At 34.8% G+C, this 23,275-nt stretch overlaps 1 protein-coding gene across 1 annotated transcript in view; it reads left to right on the top strand.

Annotated features, from left to right (window-relative positions):
* Positions 1–15,912, top strand: part of LOC131575816 (cadherin-7) — an 81,162-nt gene extending 65,250 nt beyond the window's left edge. Inside the window, exons 8-12 of the mRNA XM_058831799.1 lie at positions 1,515–1,651; positions 3,559–3,680; positions 5,078–5,195; positions 7,239–7,490; positions 14,756–15,912. Of these exons, the coding sequence (XP_058687782.1) occupies positions 1,515–1,651; positions 3,559–3,680; positions 5,078–5,195; positions 7,239–7,490; positions 14,756–15,249 (1,123 nt within the window). The 3' untranslated portion in view covers positions 15,250–15,912. The remainder of the gene's footprint in view (positions 1–1,514; positions 1,652–3,558; positions 3,681–5,077; positions 5,196–7,238; positions 7,491–14,755) is intronic.
* Positions 15,913–23,275: the final 7,363 nt, after the last annotated feature.

The raw sequence follows: 23,275 nt of genomic DNA, 5'->3' as shown, positions 1-23,275 counted from the left end.
CCTCCTTCATTTCTCTTTCTCCTTTCTTTTACTTCTTATCCTTTGACTCTTCAAGCTGCATAGTGATAGTCTTAATAATTGAGAAATCTAAGGATTTCTAAGGGAAATCTGGCAGGAGATTGAATCTCAGCTATGAGGCCTGCCAAGATTGACTACATAGCAGAGGTGACAGGTATAGTCTCGTGGGGAAACTTGCCAGCCACAGAGCAGTTGTAGAGCACTGCTGACCAAATAAACAGCAGTTCTGGCAAGAAACAAAGTGAAAAATGGCCTACAGTTAAGACAAAGTGAAAGAAGAAAAGGAAAAGTGAAAGAGGGAAAGCAGTAATCCACAAAAAATACTGTTACTGTTGTTACAGCTCATTCTCTCTCTCACTGTGACACAATACAGCAAAACAATTCTAATTATTTAACAAAGGCCCTGCACTTAGATTGCACACTTAAGAGGGATAGACAAAAACACAGCAATACAGTAAAGAAGATGATATATTACAACACAGAACAAGTAGTTTCATAAAATCACTGTGTCCAGAAAGTCCAATTTTTTAAATTGCCTTGCATAATTCTTTCTTTCCATGTTGTTCAAAGAATTTGGTTTATGTTATATCAATAATCTAATATATCATCACTGTGTCAGTAATTGCAATGATAATACTTGATCTGGTTCAGACATTTTAATTCATCCTGAGTGTAAGGAAGTGCTCTGGAGTACATACTTTACCTAAATGAGAGTGCAAGAATCTAACCCAATAATAAATCTAATGTCAAGAATATTCCAAGTGTAAATCTAAATCTGCCTAATCAACTGTCCCTTACTCTCAAAGGGGATATAAACAAATCACCCATAGCTATTTTGACCTTTTCTCTTATGCTACTTTCAGTTTTCTAAGGAGCTCCTAAGGGGATCCCCTTCCTAAAACAAATTGGGAGGTAAAGTAATGTTAAGCCAAAGAGTTAAGGGCATGAGTCCGTGTTTGTCTAATGACAGTAAAGCACTGTGAGCTGGCAGTGATCACATGCAATCTCTTGACCCTAGTCGGCATCATCTTTGCTTTTTCCCTCTTCCCCTGCAGCTCTGGGTGACTCAGGGGTTCTTCTGCTGGTGATAGAAAGCTCTGCGCTCAGGTTGCCAGGCCCCATGGGACCAGTGCCTGGCTGGTATAGCCTTGTAGCAAATTCCAACTCACCTTCTCCTTTGCTGGCTCTCAGGAGGATACTGTTTGATTAATTCCTGGGTTTGCTTTACAGCAGAGAGGAGGAAAGAAAAGAAGAATACCTAAAACCTCACTTAACACTGTGGGAGTGGGGCCTGCCACTGTCAGCACAAGTCACTGTGTAATTCTCTCACCTTTGCATGTGGCTTTGCTTCTCTCCATGCCCCAGGGAAACTCTACTGAGCAATGGTCAAGCTGAGGAAACAGTGGAAATGCTTTCCCTCTAATAAGAAATCAGTGAAATATTTTTACAAGCTGTAATTGAACATAAATGAAAAGTTTCTATACTCCTTTACCTAGGTATTCGATAGATCGAAACACAGACCTGGAGAGGTATTTCAATATTGATGCCAACAGTGGAGTCATTACAACTGCCAAATCTTTGGACAGGGAAACTAATGCTGTTCATAATATCACAGTTTTGGCCATGGAAAGTCGTAAGTATCCATAGAAAGATTTTTATCTACAGTTTATGTGTAAAGCTTCAGGCTCGGTTTTGATGAGCTTCATTCAGAGAAATTCTGGCAGTTGCAAGCTATGGCAGATAAAAATAACATATTACTTAATGCAAAAGAAATCTATATGATAAAAATTTTAAAATACAGCAGTTTAGGTGTTTGCTCTTTCATTTGCTTCACACCTTGTGTATTCTTTTGTCTCAGAAAGACAAGTACAAAGGAAGATGAAATATGTTAAGTCAGCAGTCTCACACTAAGACTGATTACAGGAAAGGTGATATAGAAGATGGGGGAGAGTGGTTACCCCATCTCAGCGAGGGCTGTCAGAGCTGATTGCTGTTGGTCAACCACAGCATTCTCAGAAGGTATAAAAAAAAGGGGATGTGAATACTAATGTGGTTTCATTTTGACTCTAAGGTACCACTGTAGAAGTTATTTTGTACTTGGTATCTTTTTCTGGTGTAAGATAAAAAGTGTTAAAAAATGTAATGCTTCAAATGGCTACAGGAATTCTTCTAATGCAGGTTCAAACCTAAACTTATTATGCTTTGAATACGTTTTTTGAAGTGTTTTTATATTTGAAGAATTTATATCTTTAAATTTAACTTTATTACTGCTCTGTTGGGCTGTGATAATAAAAACATTATCAGTTCTCTGGCTTGCTGCTGTAAAAACCATCATTTCTTGATTTCAGTGAGCTTAATTTAACATTTAACCTGAAAGTTAAGATCTACCATTTAGTGTCTCTATGAATTTATCTTGTATTACTCTGCTTGATCACAAGTAGAATTTTGGTCTACAAACCCAAAATGAAAACCAAAAATTTTCCTGGGTGGTAGCAAAACTGATGAGATAGACAAGGGGAATACCTGACAAAAATTACAGTCTAGGAACACAAGTAACTGTACTAACTTATATTCATGCCTGCTTGATTTTCAATAAATTTAGTTCAACAGATGAAAATTTTGATGTCAAAATGGCTTACTTTGGTATTTCACATGTGGTATAAAAACAAACAAATGAAAAAAAACCCACTTTGTGATTTACATTTAGGTGCTTAAAATATTTATTTATATGTGGTTGCACTACACTATAAAATGATAGATACATATTTCACATTTTGTAAAGTTTTTCATTTTGTCCTACTGCAACACTAATACCAACATTTTTGGTAAAAAAGGACTATAACAACTCTATTCCCTGCTCCAAAAGAGAGACAAAAGAAGTATTGCACTGACTGATGTCCCTATGCTTAGTACAAAATATAGTGTTTAAGGTTAAACTATGACATTGGAAACTGAATATACTCATAGCTAGAAATGTGTATCAATTTAGGATGTGATTTGTATTTAAGCTGTTCAATATATTAATAACAGTATTAAAATGCTTAGCTGTGTGCACACTCTAAATACTTTGGGATTTGCTTCAGAATGCAGCCTTCTTTTCTCTTACACATAGCTGATAAAATTCTGATTTTGACTTCTTAATAGACTGATACATCTAAAGTTCAAAGGAAAAAAAAAAAAAGAGTTTAACCCATAATAGTCCTGCTATTCCCAGTATGAATAGTGATGTCTGGGCTAGCTTGGTGATGATTTTATATCATCTTGCTCTTAGCCTTCCATGTGATTTAATTCAATGCTGTGATTAGTGAGTTAGATTTCCAGTTTATCCTGAAAGTAAAACCTTAGGTTAATTGAAGCAGCTGGAGCACATAAATGTTGGTCTGGAAGATCAAGACAAGAGCTTCCTTTGTATTTGAGGGAGGGATTATAATTGATTTGACATGCATATCCAAAAGATGAAAGCAAGTGAAAAAGATAATGACCTTCAGAATAACTTGCAAGGATCTCCTCTTAACTGTTTTATTGGACATTTTCCTATAGAGAATCCAGCACAGATTGGGAGAGGCTATGTAGCCATCACAATCCTTGACATCAATGACAATGCCCCTGAGTTTGCCATGGAGTATGAGACAACTGTCTGTGAAAATGCTCAGCCTGGTCAGGTATGTCTTGATAGGTTTTATGTTTATTTTTACCAGATAAACAGCCATTCCTTATGAAAGCCTTCCAGCTTTAAGATAAAGAAAAATCATCTTATAACAGTAAAAATGAGGCTCTGATGAGCAGTACAAGCAAACAATAAGAAAGATGCAGGTATAAAAAATATTGGTCAAAAGTAGTGTTAAAATCTCTGGCTTTCTTACTTGTATAACTGATGTATTCTGCTTAACTCACCTAATTTTGAATAATACTGAGAATGTATACTTCCTCCTAATTTTTTTGAGAAGTGGGAAGCAGTAACACAAGGGTTATTCTGAGGCTAAATGCTCACCATTCTGAAAATGAGTAGACACTTTTAATCCCCCTAGGAAGTATGGACTGTAAGGACACAGTTTAACAACAGGGAATATATTCCTATTTTTTATTTCTATATTTTTAACTACCCAAATATCTTCCAAATGGTCCTAGACTTATACTAAATCTATCACTTGTTTGTCCTTGGCATCCCTTATATTTGGCCTTTTCATCTCTACTTTGGAAGACCTCAAAAAATACATGTGCTTTCTCAGTCTCTCTTCCCACTTCCAGAAAACTAGAAGATGCTGCAACTGCATAAATCCCACGTATTTACTGGAAGACTTCACACTTTTGTGCCTTCTCCCAGTGTATTGTCCTTCCTGTAGCAGATAGTTCAAAATCACCTCATAATTTAAATTCTGATGAAAAACCACTATGATTATTAGCTTGTGTTCACGAGAAACACAGTGTTCATGCTCTTATTGTTGAAGCTCCCTGTTTTCCCTGTGCTCTGATCAGAACTGGACCAGAGAATTGGAATTTCCAATTTTTGTGGATTTTAAGAATTGGCGACACTTCCTGTAGAGATACATTTTGACAGAACTTTAGAAAATAAAAATAAAAAAATAATAGTAATGAAATTCCAGAAAATAATAATATACTTATGATGTGCCTTTCTGTTTCTCATTATATTAAAAAAAAAAAAAAAGTTAAAAAAAAATGCATTAATTCAAATGATCAACACCATCACAGTTTCCTTGTGAAGGTTTGCAACATTGATTGCAGCCACTGATAACTACACTAAGAACCATCCAGAGGACAATTCTTCCATTGCTATATAACTTATTACTCCAAGCTTTGATGAATGACAGGACCTAACTTTCTCCCCAGACCCTGCAGAGCATTGCTTTGGCCAAGAAATTTGTTACAGGTAAAGAGTTGAGTCACCGATTAACAATCTCTGCATGCTTAAGAGTTTAGAAGACCAAAATGGAAGATGATTAGAACTCAAGGGAGGGTTGGTATTTTGATAGGTAACAGAGTGGTTAGGTAATGTACGTGTACATATGTTCCAATGAAACCCTGATGTATTTCAAAACAGGTGATCCAAAAAATTAGTGCAATTGATAAGGATGACCCACCAAATGGCCATCAGTTCTACTTCAGTTTAACAGCAGAGGCAGCAAATAACCACAATTTTACATTGCAAGACAACAAAGGTAAGAAAATTTTGATTTGGCAAATACTCACCACTAGGGCTTTCCATTTTCAATGCAGCATGCTTATTATGACCTACATAAACTTGTGTTCTGGTAAGGACATAAACTACAATCAGCCTGCCAAATAATTTTATCCGTAGACTATTTGTCAAAGGAATTAAGCTGTTGTTTGAATCATTTAAAGCCTTGAGCCAAACAGAGCAGCATAAAATCTTTAAATCTTTCCTTTTTCCCCCCACCCCAACAGTCACTCTTCACATTTTTTCCCTGTATTTATAGGTTTTTATCTAAATTAGATTTTATCTTGGGGCAGTGACTGAAAAATGTCCAGGAATTCATGTCTTATTAATATAACTCAGGGCATAAAAAATGAGTGCATGATAGATGGAGATGTTTTGTGATTTGTGAGGATTTTGTTTTGTTTTTAGAAAAATACATATTTTCAGTGACTATGTATATCCCCTTTTGAAGAATGCTTTTAATAATAAAAGCTGCCTATAATATTTGCACAGACGTCTTATGACTGTTTCCTCAAAGACTCCCACTGACGTCCCATTTCTGTTAGTTAAAATATCCGAGAACACACTCTAATTACTGCCCTCATTAGTTGCACTGCACAGTACAGCAGCTGGGCACGTGTCAGGCAGTTTAGCTATTAGCTGTAGCAAACAGAACTAACTAGACACGGTATTGCTCTTGCGTTGCTCTTTTGTGGATCAGTACTTAGCCAGAGCTACAGAGTCATCCTATTAGTAAAACAAGAAAAACAAACATATGGACACTGAAGGACACTGTTTGTACAGGCAGACTTTGAATAGTATCCAGTAAGTATAATGTGTGACCTAAAAAAGTTCTTTCATGCAGCTCTTCATTGCCTTACCTTACATGTAGTTAATGAAATGCTTAATTTTCTTCATATGAGCAGCTTGCAGTTTAAAACTGAAGACTCTAATAGTATCAACGATCAAAATAATAAAAGTGCATTAGAATAGGACTGTTCAGAAATCTGAAATCATGAGAACTGTAAAGCAGTTAATGAAAAGAGACCCTCCTCCAGAGAACTTATAATTTGATAAGAGTAATAACAGACTTTTGTAATGCCCATAAAATCAGTGGAGGTATAAGACACAGCAGCAGCTGCCTCATTCAATATTAGTTAATTTTATGCATGTCTCATGTTATGTTATATCAAGAGGTTTTTGCATATTTAGCCAATTAGATCATAATGGGTGACACAATGAGATAACTTTACTGACTGTCAGTATATCTGTCTATGGATAGCTAGGTAAGCAGATAGACCAACTGAATGAACATTTCTATACATCCTGGGGGATGTAACTCCCTACTTCTCAGGAGCTCCCAATTTGTGTTGTACGCAGTGGGTTTTGCACATATCTTCTTGAACACACAGGCTTTTTAATCACATAACTCAGACCAGTGTCAAACTATACATTTTCAACTGATTATAATGGCCATCTTGATCTCAGAAGAGTCTAAAAACAACAGCATTTCTTTGTTTCATGCACAATTACCTTGTTTGTGCACAGACTGGAATATTTTTTGCATTCAAAAAACATTTCATTGATCTTCAGAACCTATTCTCCTATTAATATGGTCATTGCTTCCATTAATATGATATCTGTATCTGTAAATAGTTGAAATAGATGTTGGTAAATTAACTGGAAACGTGTATTTAGATACCTACTCTGATCACTGAAGGGTATTTTTTTTTCTTTTTATAATGATCTGTTCTTCAGCTGTCTATCCAGACTGTGAAAATGTAAGGTTAGATAAAAACAAATGGACCTCTGCATTTTTGAAATGTTCGTTTTTCTTGAAAATAGAAATCTTCTTGTTTAGTAGTGTGTGATACCTAAGTTGAATTTACCTCTGCAGATTAAAAACAATACGACTGGAAAAGTAAACTTGTTGAAATAATATGAATGTTTTTATAGTCTTTAAGTAGAAGACTATAGAATTTATAGGCTTGTGTTTTAGAAAAGTTACATATTTTATAATTTGTCTTTTTATTCCTTTATCTAGATAACACTGCTACAGTATTAACCAAAAGAAATGGGTTTCGAAGACAGGAACAGTCTGTTTTCTACTTGCCAATATTCATAGTGGACAGTGGATCACCCTCCCTTAGTAGCACTAACACTCTCACCATCAGGGTCTGTGACTGTGACGCAGATGGCATTGCTCAGACATGCAATGCAGAAGCTTACATCTTGCCTGCAGGACTTAGCACTGGAGCCCTGATAGCAATATTGGCTTGTGTCTTGACACTGCTAGGTATGTCTTCTTTCTGTTACCCTTGTTTTCCATTCAATGCATCATAGCAAAAGATACATGTATATAAGCTTCAACATTCCCCTCCACCCTGATTTCTGTGAACTGGCACAGATAGTACTCAAGAAAGAACAACATTTTTAACAACATTAGCTCAAAAAAACCCCCTTTGGATTGAGATTATCAATTCAGATAGTTTGTTTCTATATCAAGCTGCCTCCAGACAGATATAAGAAATAGCAATAAAAGAAAAAAAAAAAAAATCATGACTTGCATCAAATGCAATATTTAAAAGATAAGACAGTTTATGGAATCATTTGGTTTAGCATGCTCACTATATAACCAGTATCAGTGTATCTGTTTTCCACAGCCATAACAGTTCTTAAACATTTATTGATTTGCATAGAACAAAAGATATTCAGAAAATATAGCAGATGCAATTTACTGCTAAGAATCATAATTAACTGACATCATCTACAGAGTGATCTTTTGTTACTTATGCAAATGGTAGCACAGCTGGATTTTATGTTGAACATTGAAACTGCAACTAGATAAAAGGCATTTGAAAAGAGTGGAATGGTGTCAACATCCTAGTTTGCCTAGCATTTCTTGTGTAATACCTAGTCATTAAACAATAAATGGGAGAGTAAGGGGTCAAATCAAGAAATAAAGATGAAGGATAAGGTAAGCAAAAGTGAAGTTTTGCTTTTTGTCTGAAAATTCATGTTAGTAAGGATATCCAGTTCAGCACACAAGAATTTTCCTCAGGGTTGCTATCAATGAAGAAATTTTTCTATTCCCTATCTCTACATACCAATCTAAGGAAACGGAGAAGACCACGGTCTTCTTATGTTGGTATAATCCCAGTGGTGTTTTATCTGTCACTCTTATCAAAGTAATTTGGATAGGTCAAATCAAGAGACTTGTGTCTAAACTTCTGTTCATGGCAGCACTTCTACCACGTATAGATATGTCTTCTTTCACACTCTGATTCATGTCGCTGGAAAACATTAGAAGCAAGTGTTCCTTCTGCTAAAATATTTCTAAAGGACTCCAAAAGGAAAAACCTGTTTCATACTTTTTTTACAGAGTAATAAAAATCACTACCTCTGCAATGAACTCAACCAACTCACCCAGTAGCTATATATACGTATAGGAGGTGGCATTTCTAAAGTTTTCCATCTCCGTGACATAAAAAAATCTAACACCATAAGACTTTATTCTCGCTCAACACATGGTTAGGCCTAGGTTTAAGAAATGGAAGGGAATTATTGCCAAAAGTTTTAACGAACCTTTTTAAATACCATTTTTCTAGTAGCATTTCTAGCCAATTTATGTACACAAATGAACTTTATTTGGACATGAAGCTAAATGTTAGAGTTCAAAAAGATATAAAAATATTCCCTTATATCAACTGGCATTAGTATCGGTGAAAAAACACCCTCTTTAAACTTTAGTCCAATATACTTAGGAATAAAATTCCTGTAACCATAGCAATTCATTTGATCCTGAAATGAAATGTCACTATTTTTGTTATATATGAGAAGGGAGTTTCTGAAAATTACATGGGAAACTGCTGTAGGTACCATGTAGCTTGGTCTGGTCACAAAATTGACTTCAATAGAAGCAGTAGGATTTCAAGAAGACCATTGAGTGGAGACATAGCATGTTGGCACCAAATAACTTGCTTATTTTCCTTGGTACATCTGGGGTCAAATACAACCAGTAAACACACAAATTTGAGATTTTATTCCAGTTATTATTAAAGTGTTCTGAACAAGGGTTTGGTAAAAAAATCTTACATATTACCACCTTACCACTGATTTTATTTGTCAAAGACTTTGGGTTTCCAATGTCTTCTGTCTGAAGGCATCAACACTGTTTATCCAAAAAAGACATTTGTATGTGCCATCATCACTTCCAGCCTAAACTGTTCCTTTTGAATATGGTTCAAAGCTGCAGGAACAGGTTAGGCTGTGTTTGTATGGTAACCCTGGCTTTGAGTGTTGCATTTTGATACTGTATGCTGTTTTAGTCTCAGCCACATGCCAGTGTCCACGAGGAAGAGGTACTTAAGCATCACTGATTCCCAGTGAAACCCAGCTGCTAGTCTGGTCCCAGAGCCTTTCTTCTTCTCTCATTTTCTCCTAGAGTATGTTTTCTGGGAACAGCTGCATGGTGGTATTTCTAGGAATTACTCTTTTCCCTTTTGCTCTTTGCATACATTCCTGAGAAAAATGCTGAAGTTCCACTAGTACAGCATAAAACACAGGCTTCAGCTGTTGGCAAGTGGTTCCAGGACTGGGACAAGAGATGCATGTTTTTGTGTAAGACTTTATCAGTGAAAAGAGATACAGTCTACTGGATCAATATCTTTTCCTAACTCGAGATTAACACGCAGTGCAAATCCAGTCACATTAATCAATGTCATCTTAATGTGGGTGCCAGTTGTAAAGCAGAGAAAGCATGAAATTTGCATAGAATGAGTACATGCATTCTGTCTTGAATTCTCAATCAGCTCTTACTTTCTCAAAGTTAGTATGATACACTTTTTGATCTTGCCCCATACATGCCCATGGCTGGTATATAACCATTAGTCTTTACCGAGACCCAGATTGTCTCAGTGGGATTTCTTAGTGTTTCTACTTTTATTTAAGAAACCAATCATTTTTAGATAAGCACAATGTTTTCACTAAATCTAAGAAGGAAGAAAATTATTAAATCACACTCTTTTATGAAAATTGCATACATAGACTAGTATAGACTAGGTATAGACTAAGTATAGACTATTTTTTCAAAATAAAATAATTTTTAAAAGTTAAAAACATTTAAAAACAAAGTCTCTATCTTCATACTGACTGATGGAGTTTAAGTTGTAATTTTTATTTTACAAGAAAATTCCAGTACTTTTTTAATTTCACGAAGCAGCCTTCCAATTATGAAGTAAGGCTGTTTTACAGAAAGAAAAAAAAAATCTAAAAAATAGTAAAAAGCATATGAAAAGGTAGTTTGTTTAATTTTGGACTGCACATACTTTTGAAGAAAGTAAGTAGGAATTTTTTAGCTTTTCTGAAAATTATATGGTAATTTAATTCAAGGTAATTTGTTTTTCAGTTAGCATCTTCCAGAAACAGTAATTGCTATTGTAACAACATCTTAGCATAAAATGTTTACATAAAATCACACACACAATATTCACCTGTAGATAACCTAATCACATTTGAGAGGTTAAGTATTTTCTTTGTATTGATTGTATTGAAAGCTAGATTGGCACAATACTTTTTCCTTATTTTTATCTTTCATACTTCTGAATGTAATTTATTATTCCTATTTTCTTAGAGACATGGAAGAAAACTTCCTATTGGTGTAGCACTAGAGTTTACAAGAATAATACTTTAATAAGACTAGAAAACACAACTTTAAATAATTTTCTTTTCAGTTTAAAGACAGCAAAATTGTTATCATTATCAAAATACCTGAAAAACCCAAATTAAATCAGAACACATAACTGTGATTTGTAAACAAGAAGAAACAGTGAGTCATAAGGATCCTAGTCTCTTAATAGGTACAACATGTACAGAATGTGACTATGTAATATGTGTATGGTTTGGCCTTGCAGTTTTAAAGTGATAAATGTGTAACGGGGAGAAAACAATTAACTAGAGGTACCTAAAGCAACATTTCCAGAAAGTGGTTGAGTATGAAATGCAGCAGCTGTTTTTGGAAAGTTAGGGAGCTGATTAGGGTCACTCAGTGTGGGCATTTAAAGGTCACAGTCACTTTGCAAATATCAGTCCAAACTGATTAAACAACAGGTATAAGTGAAGCTTGTTAAGTGAGAATTAAATTCAAGTTTCCTGAGTCTTGGCCTCTGTAATCCCCAAACCTTGTCTGACTGTACTGGCAACTGCAAGGTATAACTAAATAGGTTATTAGTGCACTGCTTAGATGGCTGAGGATCTCCAATCATCAGCTTTATGAATCATGACACACCTAAGGCATAAAGCAGTGTGCAGATCTCCTCGCAGCTGATGTGGCTTATTGCTATAGTAAATTCCTGGCTTAGGGGTGTAGTGTATACAAAGCACGGTAATGCTTGTGATTTAGCTCTGTGCCTTTCTGTACAGCTCTGCATGTAGTCTTCTCCCTCAGGGTGTCTCACGACCTTTATGGCTTCCTTACAATTATGTTGCAGTTGCCTTGAGTACAAAAGGAAAAATTAATACTAAACCAGAGAAATATGTTCAGCTGAAGTAAACCTGACTTATTACCAGATCATACCAAAATGGAAATTTCATGGTAATTCCAGAAAACACACTGAAAAGTGGCAAAGCAAAAGTCCACTCTTGCATTCAAAGGTGTTTGCTAAAAGACTGATTTGGATGTACTGAAACTACAAATATTAGCATTAAATATATACTAAATACAAGGATAAAACTGTGTATTACCACAGCTAATATAAAGACAAACAAATCTTTTTTCTTGGCTATTGTAACTATTAAAGGAAATCAATATTTTAAAAGAAGTCAGGTAAACCAGAAGAATTAAAAGGTTAATTTAAATCTGTCTTTGTTAATTCTGGTTATTAGTTGCTTAAAATATTGATTAATTTGTTTATTTGTTACATCACATATGAAATCTGTATTGTCATCTCCTTAGTATAAGTTGGGTGTATCAGTATGGAGCCAATCTAGTGCCCTCGATGTGCAATACATATGTGCCTAAAGGTTTTCCACTGTATTATTTCTTCTCTAAGAATCATAAAATTAAGTTTTTAGAAATTTAGACAGTCCCTAATTACTAACTTAATCTCTGCTTTTTTCAGAAATGTAGGAAATAAAAACCCACCATGACTTAATGAGAAATGAAAAAAACTTTAAAATCATTTGATTTAGATAGCTGTGAAAATTGTTTAGGACTTTTATTCATCTCTGCAGCTCCTGCAATGCAGCTAAAGCTTTGTTCATTTAGAGGTTAAACTTTATTGTTCATGGCTGTTGGAAAGACTGGAAATTAATAATCTTATAAAGTCATCTAAATGCTAAAATATTTAACCTTTAGAAAGACTCCATATTTTTCTTGGCTTCAAGCAAGTGTGAGAGGTAGAAGGAACACTATATAAAACATTCATTGTATCTTGATTTTTATTGTACCTTTAGGCAGACCTTCCTACTAAGTTTCTTATTTTACACTTATTAGCATGTCTTTAACTTTCAACATAAAGTATGTTAAGAGGGACAGTAGAGTAAAAATGCATTTACACTTGAGTAAAGTAAATTATTAGCTGCTTACTTTTATGGCAATAAAAATGTAGCAGCAAATGTTAAAAATAATAATTACAAAGTTATGTCACTAGAAATCTTGGTTTAAATATCTATTTGTACTGTCAGCAAGTTAATTTCACTTTAAAATATCTTTTACAATAAGGAAACATATTAAGAGTGGAGTGCAATTGTATCTGGTGACAATTTTATGTTCTCTGCTGTATAATTTACAGCTTAATTTGTATTATACAAATATCAGAATGTTTTGAAATTCCACAAATGTCACTTTAAAGGTCAATATTTCATATTATTAAACTGCTTATGTAAATATTGTTCAAAGCAAAATGCCCCAAACTAGTGGCTTCTGAATTCAATACATAAAGGATGAATCAGGTGGATGCCAGGGGCAAAAAATGTGAAAGGCTGATGCTGATTATGTAGTACTATAGTCACAAGACATGTATTAGTAGATGGATTATTGGATATATGCTTGGTAGCTACTGAGAAAAGAGGAAAGAATTGTTGCCTAATATATTTTTCAAAAAATTTAGGGCAAAAGAAATGTAGTTGCAGTTTTATTTTTAGACATGTGGCTCCAAAGGGAAATAAAAATAGTGCAGAAAGGCATCTCCAGCTTTAGCCAGTTCTAAATATTATCGTAATATCTGTAGACAGCTTTCTTGCATGTGCAAGTTACTGGTTTATTCTAGCCAAGTGGTCCTTATATTAAGTCATTCCTCACAATGACTAGATTGATACTGATTTTAAGATTCCTCCATGAAAAGGCTTTCAAGAATGATAGTCCTGCATCATGCAATTTGTGGAGGCCACTTTTGGGAGTACCTAGGGAACCTCAATTTTATCTCTATCACTTTTTAGCTTTTGCTTTTCCATATGTTTCTACAGCATTTAATTGGCATTGTAAGACTGAAAATGTTATCAGTGCATATAATCACATATTCTTAACATTAAAAATAATCATAAAATCAGAAGAGGTTAATTAAATGTGGAGTGACACTTTTCAATATACTGTTATCTTTACAATCACAGTGATGCCTGTGATTTCCTAGGACTGGCATTAATTCAGCAAATGTTATCCAGATGCTGCAATATAGTATTAATTATTTTCTAGATGGATGATTCACACTCCATCATGTCTCACAGATAGGTGCAATATTCCTGGTATTGGTTCCATGGTTTGTGTGTCACCAGTGATGTTTCTCTACCAAAACTGTATTAGAACAAGAGGAGCCTTGAGCTAGTTTCTTGCAGTGCTTTTGGCTAGTACTAACTGCAGTTTAGTATTAGCTTTCAAGCTGAAAGAAACTTTAAGAGCTAAAATTAAATAACCAATTACATTTGCAGCACTGGTTCATCCAGTAAACTCTAGCCCTAGCAGCTCTCATTAGATATAAGGCATAAATTTCAAGTGCAGTACTTTGCACTTTTCAGAAAAGTGAGATCTTATATAGAGATGGTTTTACTCCATGAATTAAGACAGTGTTCTCCAATATAATTTTTTTTTTTAACTTTATATTTATTCAGCAAATATTGGTGCAGTGACTTTAGTTCAGTCACTTGCCAAACTACATTTTTTTGTTTCTGTTCCATCAATTTATGTATGCTTTTACCCCTTGGGCATTTAAGGGTTCAGGTAAAGGTATTTTTTTTTAATTATTTTTTTTAGTTGTTATAATTTTTTGGGTTGAGATTGTCATAGTCAGACTGAACTAGTATTGAAATTTATGTTTAGCAGACAGTATAGAATATTAGAATTTGAGATGAAGATGCTACACCTAAATGATTTGGGAAATAGATTCCTTAGTGTCTAAAAAGCTTATGGTTTAAACGTTATTTCATAATCTGCTAGGTTTCACATCTAATCACATAAATTGCTTGCTATTTCCTTTGGTCTTTGCCATATAAATTAATAAGTACTTCCAACATTAGGAAAATATGAGAAAACTTCAGCTCTGCTAAAGCTCGAGCTTTTCTTTTTTCCAGTTCTTGTCTTGCTGATTGTCACCATGAGGCGACGGAAAAAAGAGCCCCTCATTTTTGATGAAGAGAGAGATATCAGAGAAAACATTGTCAGGTACGATGACGAGGGTGGTGGAGAAGAAGACACAGAGGCTTTTGACATGGCTGCCTTGAGGAACCTCAACATCATGCGGGACACCAAGACCAGAAGGGACGTGACACCTGAGATTCAGTTCTTGAGCAGACCAACTTTTAAAAGTATCCCAGATAATGTCATTTTTAGGGAATTTATCTGGGAAAGACTAAAAGAAGCTGACGTGGACCCCTGCGCGCCACCCTACGACTCCCTGCAGACGTATGCATTTGAGGGGAATGGTTCGGTGGCAGAGTCACTCAGTTCTTTAGATTCCATCAGCTCAAACTCTGACCAGAACTATGATTACCTCAGTGACTGGGGCCCTCGTTTTAAAAGGCTTGCAGATATGTATGGGACTGGACCAGACTGCTTATACTCCTAGCCTTGGAACCTTTCTCTGAAAATGCACTGAAGAATATTAAAACAGAAAACTCAACCTGACAGACTGAGGAAAGTTGTAAATATTTCTCCATTTTTAAAATTTTAGGTTTTTTCCTTTTTTTTTTTTTTTTTTTTTTCTTCTTTCCTTTGTGGAACATATCTTCATTAGACCTGTCCTAGGGACTGCACTGACCACACAGAATATGAGCGTTTGGTGGCATTTTTGATAAAATGAAATGCTCGGCCACGTTCAAATAGATAGCAACCCTCAAATACCTGCAGAGGCAACTCACTTTCAAGAGTATGTTATACAGTCACCTCAGTGAGCTGGTGATACTCTGTAGATGCCTTCACAGTTTTACTATATTGAGAATGCAGAGTCTCTGTTTTAAGAAGAAATAAATTTTCAAATATATAACTAAATACAATATCAATTAAAATATTACAGTTCATGGTATTTACACAGGCAAAGGTTTTTTAGCAAATTTTCTTTACTGTGTGCATACAGCTTACTAGAACAAAAGCAGGAGAACTGATGAAAACAAACAAAAGCCCAGGAAATACATTTTTTGTGTTTCTCCCTGTTTGTTTTCATAGCTATTTAATTAGAAATATCTCTAACTTTCTGGGTAGTTTTTGAGAAAATATTGTTTTTACTAAGAAATTCCACAGTGTGTCATCAACTTACGAAGCAGACGAAAATCGACATAAAATGATAAATATGGACATGTAATCTCCTGGTTGGGAAGTTTTGTGATGTAGGTATAAAAAAGGTGTTGCTATCTATTTGCTATTTTTTATTCTCTCTTCTGATTTGTACAGGAGAATTTATCCTTTTTTATTATTGTTTGACATAAACTGTTATGTTTATTTTGGAACTCCAATCTCCACTAAATTCAGGTCCATTTTACTGCCTCATGGTTTTAGACTTGTCAGAACATGCTGATTTTTCTCCAGTCTCAGATAAATGTAGGAAATGAAGCATGGAAGTGGAGAAATTACAGTAAACAATGCCACCCACCATTCACCCACAGAAAGGAGAGCAGCTCCAAGGATGTGCAGTTGTTCTTCTGAGCCATTACAAAGTCTGAGACATTTAAAGAGAATATTTGTACATTGAATTTTTTGAAAGAAGACTGCAGAGGTAGCTGGGAGCGTCTTTAATGCAAGATTTAATTTTCAAGGTTAAACATGCTGTAGACTTCAAAGACTGTAAACACCTTGCTTTTCTCCTTCCCCTTCTCTTTTGCTGCTGATGAATCACAGTAAAAGATTTTTCTATTTCTTTCTTATGTTAAGCAATGTAATACTATTAACTTCAGCAGTCATCTTTAGATCCTGCTGCACATAAGTATTATTTCCCCAAGGTGTTAACTCACTACACATAATTTCTATGCTCTTTCAGGAGTGCCAAAACAGAAGGAAAACTATTGTTGGTTAATATACTGTATGATTTTGAAGTAGGATTTCTTAGAATAAGAAAACTTTTTTATGATTCTGACAATATTTATACTTCATCTTTCATGATTTATTACTACATAATAAGGCATATATTCAAGTAAAATAGAGGGTTTAGGTATTCTTTCAGATTTTTTTTTTTGTTTTAGATACAATGTAGATGAGTTCCTAAATTAGAGTCTGTTCCTGCAAATTTTTTGCTTGTACCTAACTTGAAATGACTTGACCTGCCTGCAATTACTGAAAGGTACACAGAATTGTTTACAGAACTATGTTTGTGAAGAGAAGGTGCTCCACAGAGGATGATGCTCACTCTAAAAGTACTTCTTTCTGAGAGAAGGATCCTTGTACTGAAATTCTAATGTATGAGTGATGTGAGGCTGGGGGATGGGAAATTATCATTAAGGCTTTGTAATTTTTGCAGCCCAGCATTATCAATTAACTATGTGAAAGTGGCCTTCAGCTCCAACAGAAAAGAAAAATAATTTTAATCATCTACAACATAATTTGAGTTACATTTTAATAGACAATCATTGTTTCATAATTCAGTAGATTTGCTTCTAGTTGTATGAAATATATATATATAGGCATATATATATATATGACAGATTTTGTAATGGAACTGAAAGATATCGTCCATGACTTTTAGTCATACATGTAAGATTTTCAATAAAAATATTAAAAAATAGAAAAAAAAAGAACCATGTGTATACAGTTTAATGAGAGCAAGATATGCTGCAGAATTCAAGCAGGTATTAAGTCAGCAAGGTTCTGAGAGAACCGTTTTTCATTAATCTCCTTGTTGTTTGTGGGAAGATAATTCATGCATCTGGATTAAAATGTCAAAAATGCTGATTTTAGCACATAACATTCACAGGAGATTTAAATGTGGTTTAGAGTAAACAGCCCAATTTCCTTGGTTTTTCCACCCTCCGTATCTGTAAAAAACCCCAAAATCTCCACTATCAAGAAACTATGTTAGGGTGGGGGTTTTCTGGTGTGCTTCCTAGAGAAAAAAAAAAAAAAAAGTTTTACTCTGATATAATAGAAACTCTTGCATATATGTTTTCTGTTGCACAGTTCTAATTTAAGTTTACAGTTATGTTCTACGTGCTTGCCTACTGATAGAGTTGTTGCAGTAAGAAAGGAAGGTGGAAATCCCTTGTGCTTGATGACAGATATTACTCTAGAATATACATAGCGTGTGCATAATATACACAATATATAATGCTCATCAAAAATTACCACGATTATAAGTTTTTACAGTTTGTAATCTGATTCAAATTCTTTCATTGAGTCTTATTTGTGTTGCATAGCTGGATGGCATAAAGTATATTCTGCTGACTAAATAATATAAAATATAATATAAAATATTTTCTCTGTCCTGGAAAGGTAATGAAATTATTTGTGAAAATTAGTTAGAACAGCCCCTTAAAAAGACTTGCAATCATGTTTATTTATTTAACTTTCTGAACAGCTTCAGTATAAAATAGAGGCCATAAATCCTAGATAAAAAATATGTCAAACATAGAAATCACTCCCATCTTATAGTGGAATAACATGTCTTTCCTTCTGCCATATGCCAATTGAATAGGCTTATTTTAAATTGAGAATTCCAAGAATCTTGAAAAGTGCACAGTTTTAAGAGTGCTACTAGAATACCCTTACATAAAATTAAGCTGTTTGAAGAAGACTTGTGACAAAGACTTCTTCCTCTGTTTTGACCAGTGTGAAATCAACCGAATTCAGGAGACTCAAAGAATGGACATTCTGACTTATATTCCTTATTCAAAAGAATAAATTTAGTGTACTTATTCTAGGTTATATTCCCACTAAGACATAGCACAGGCCTTCCTAAGCCTTCTAGTTCTGATGGTTGCTTAGTACAATCACTGTAGGTGATTGCACAAAGTTCACCCATGAACTTTGATGGCACCAACTCAAACTTCTCATACTCCCCAAGAATTAAGGGAGAGAAAAACCCAACTTCCTTTTTACTCTTTCTTTTTTTGCCATTTCAAAAGGGAGAGGGATGATTCATTACAATGTCCCTTTTTAGTTAAGGTCTTTTCTCAATTTTTTTTTTCTGTTTACCCTTCAAGCGCTAGCAATAATTAATAAAAATGTTTCTTATACTTTTTCGTTTAGACATTTTGGATGAAAACATGTTATAAAATATATCTTATTTTTATGGACAGATACTCTTGTATGATATAAAGAAAAGTCATAGTTTGTCATTCTGAAAAGGAAATAAATATGAATATAAATCAAGCAAACAATTACATTGGCTTTTAAGATCCTTAAAGAGTTGAAAGGTGAGCACGATTACCTATATCAAATCTAGTATTAAATTCTTGTTTGCAGTCTGTCATGTGACTGATTTTAATTTTTTACATATAGATTTTTTTTGTCTACTTTAGAATCTATGCAGAGTAATACTGCTTTGAGGCATTGTTGGCTTCACCTCATTAGCGATAGAAGGGGTCAAGTATATTTTTACTGGTCTGTGACACTAAAAGTGAATTGCTAAAGACAGAAATGTCACTTTATTTGACAGAAATGGGAAAGTCTGCAAGATACCAAGAGCTCTAAAAATTGCTTTCTTAACTATGCCATCCTTAAGTCTGCCAGATCAACAGCTAAGTTTTTCAGATACATCCTAAGAAATGTTTTCACCACAGAATGATTCCTTCCACACCAATCGTTATTCTTCAGTTCACTTTTAATGCAGCTAAAAATGTATTTTATTGTTTACTCTTTTTTCTTTACCTTATCAATTTATTCGCATATTCTTTTCTGATTATGTCTTGAATGCCTAGATCATTCTTCCTGAGACCTGTGAAGTTGTTGTGGTTTGTGGGGGGAGTGAGGTTTGCTTGTTTGTTTATGTTTTTGTTAGTGTTAAAACTGGTATTTTTGCTGGAATGCTTATGTTTGAATGACCTGACCTTTTTCATTGAATTTATTTGGTTTGTTTTTCTTTGGTCAAAACAATGCCGGCCATGTATATCCTGACTTTTCTTCTATTTTGACTCCAAACCCACCTTTTACTGTACTGTTAGTAGCAAAAAGAAAGTCCTGAGGTGTTCCCTCTCTTTGATGTCAAGAAGCTGTGAAGAAAAAGATAAACAGAGGATCAACAGACTGCAGTGAAACTAATCTGTCATTTTCTTGAAACACAAACTCACAGATTCCATAGTTAAGCTGGCATTAACACCATTCAAATAAAGACATGGATTGCAACTTGAAACTTTAAAATATTCCAGCATTATTAGCAGCAATTTTTACACATTTAATGAAATCAAATTTTAGAATTGTCAAGGTTTGTTACCTGTAACTCAGTTTCATCCTAATTATTTATGTCATGATGTAGATGCGCAGAAGAAGGAAAAATTGCAAAGTAAAACAACCACAGTACAAGAAGCCCCTATGTGCACTGACATTTAATGCAGCATTTTAATTACTGCTCTGCTTTAGTATTCCTCATACACTGGTAGCTTTTCCTTTCTTTGAGACTAACTACTAATAAATTAAGATAGTGTGATATCGAGCCAGATATTCAAGTCGCGTTAGACCATTTGAGTCTGACAAGAATATTCAGTCTGAATTTTAATGTCCTTCTATTTCCTTAATGATCAGGGCATCCTTTATTATTGTCATCAGATTGTCGAAATTTTATGGAGAAAGAAGTGTTTACTGATTCACCTACAAAATGCTAGGCAAAATCTTTATCATGTTGAAGTACTTGGCAGATCTCCTTATGGCTTTCAAGAGGTGTCAAGATTTATACATTGTAAGGGGAGACAGATAAATGATCATTTACACCATCAGGATGGGGGATTGCTGCTTTGAGTTGGATACCTTTTCTTTTTACACAATCTCTTCTAATAACTTTTTCATTTTGGAAGACACAACCTTTTAGAATGGTAATGCATGTAGCTTAATAGGATGTTTTAATGGCATAAGCTACTTACTTACTACCAGTAGCATAGTACACATAACCTTTCTGTACTGAGTAGTATCCCTGCTCATAAAGATAATTTCTGTGCACATGCTAAATACAGTGTTAGGACAGGTTTATATTTGATGAAGTATCAATGGTAAAATACTGTCTGGAGAACAAATCCAAACCAAAGCAAAACACAGACAAACAACACTTTCTCATTAAAATAAATAACATACAGAATTTTCAGGCTATCAGAATTAAATTATTATATTTCCCTCAGACTGTGGGACTATCTGTAGCTTTACTGACTTCAGTGACTGCAGGTACAATTCAGATTAACCATAATCTTCTTTCAAAATATTTTGCATTGCTGATGCTTCAGATTTTGTTAAATCATAGAAAAGGGCTGTAGCAAAAAAAAACCAAAAAACAACCAAACAGGTTAAAAGTATCAAGCTTTTTCTGTTTGTTTTTTTTTGTTTGTTTGTTTGTTTCATAGATGATCTAATGATGTGAAAAATAATGTTATACTGAATTACAATTTCCTTTCAGGAAACAATATTTCCATCCTGTGGAACATAATTTTCCGACAGTCTGCAGTGCTTGGCCTGGCCTGGCCTCATCTTCTTATTCAAATATAAAGAAAGAGTTATTAAGACAGATTAAACACATAACTGCTAATAAGAAATTTTCAATTGGTCAAGACATGGAGGTTTCCTGTTCTAGGTGTGAAGAACACATGCATAAAGCTCTCATAGGACATGCAACCTGTTGATGAAGCTACTGATTTTTTCTGGATATTTGTTCATGTTTTTTCCCCCTTCTGTTTCTAGTAGTTTGTGACTTATCTTTAGTGGAAGTTAGTATGTGATAACAAAATAAAATAATATGATAAAATGATAGTAATTAGCAGCTGATCATGAAAAATAGGTTAATATAGGATGTACGACATATTTTTTTATTGTAGCTTAGTGCAGGTCAATATACTTTATTGAGACTCAGAGATTAATGTAGACCAACTTGGCTCATTCACATAGCATCTCCATGAAGGGCTTTTAATTCAAATAGCTACTATAAAATGTGCAGTTATTTAAATATTCAGAAGCCACTGTTCCTTGGAAATAAACAGAGGTAATTAGCAATCCATACTTCTTCTCTCTCTGTGAACAGGTAGATATATGCAGAGAAGTCTGAAAGGGCAAGCTCTTTGAATTTAACACCTGTAGTGAATATGGATGAAAATCCAATTGACTTCAACTGAAAGCAAGATAGAAACCCAGAAGGCATCTGTCAACGGTGCTCATTCTAGTCAGTCTTGTCTCACTGTTTTGGGAATGGCAAAGCAGTACGACATGACTCTCTTCACTGCATTGTCCAAGAGAGCAAAGTTTATTACTCTTAATCTTCTTTTATAGACAAGTTCGAGAAGGTCTGAGAGGTAAAACTCTCATTGGTCATTAAAGCAACACATCCACCATCATTGGTTAAATGTAACATCACTCCTTGACTGTTTTCCTAAACACCACTTGCAAAGATTGTTGTCCTTTACCAAGGACTGTTTGGATTCTTTCTTATGCTTTCTCAGACCAGAATGAGAAGCCTGTGTGACTTAGTTTCACAGAGGGTCTGTGCTCCCTTCCTGCTTTCAGCATCTATTCAGTCTAATTTAGCTAATTAACGTTGTTTGTGTTAAGAGTTGTCTTTAGTTTGGGCTTTGTGTAATGCAAAAAGCAACAACTTCAAAAGTGAAAATATTTGAGTTGCCTTCTGGTCAATTTTGCATTCATGAAGAGGTAAAGCAAACCCAGACCAAAGCTGTGGCTGACTGGCAGTCTGAAGTCTGGTCTCACCTGATGGTATGGGAGGGCCATGCTGAATGGCACATGAAAGGGAAGATTTCCTCAAACCCCTTGTGCTTGATTTGTGTGTCATGACCTCAGGAAAGCCAAGATCCTTGTGCCCAACCAGTTTGTCATTATGGGGACTCTCCACTGAGTAGTCCACTGAAACACGGGGCTGTTCAATTAACTTGTTCAAGGACACACACCAACAGTGTAGGAGAGACCCCCTCCCAGGCCCCTGCAGCCAAGAGCGTTACCCACTGCCAGTGACTGCCAGCACCCTTGAAGGACTCACATGAACAATTTACAGAATAATATTATTGGTATAATAGTAAATTGTAAGGTTAAGGCCCAAAGATTTCTGGTGATAGTATTTGTAAAAACTTATTCAAAGCAGTATATGAATAAGCTCTAATCCCTAAAAACATTAGCTAGTGATAATAATTCAGTGTGCATAGAGTGATTCTCACCTTGAAGACATCACCATGAGGGAGAAGACATGTTCAGCTTGTCAGCTGATCCTGGCAGTTATCATGGAGTCTTCCCTAACTTCTCCCAGTTATTAACTTTTGTAATATTTCTTTGTGGTGGAGCTTGAGTAACTCTAGACGTACATCATGTTCAGAGAGGAGCGCTTATATCCTGGAGACAGGTAGCTTTGGGATAGAGGATCGGTATTACATCTGGTGTAACTTTGGGATGGAGATGGACATCAGTATTATTTATGATGAGAGTGATTTCACCCTGGTTTCTGTTTCAACAGCAAGACATCTCTTTTTATC

The sequence above is a fragment of the Poecile atricapillus genome, chromosome 2 (genome assembly GCF_030490865.1).
Source record: "Poecile atricapillus isolate bPoeAtr1 chromosome 2, bPoeAtr1.hap1, whole genome shotgun sequence".
Lineage (NCBI taxonomy): Eukaryota > Metazoa > Chordata > Aves > Passeriformes > Paridae > Poecile > Poecile atricapillus.
This window is presented reverse-complemented; position numbering and strand designations above follow the sequence as displayed.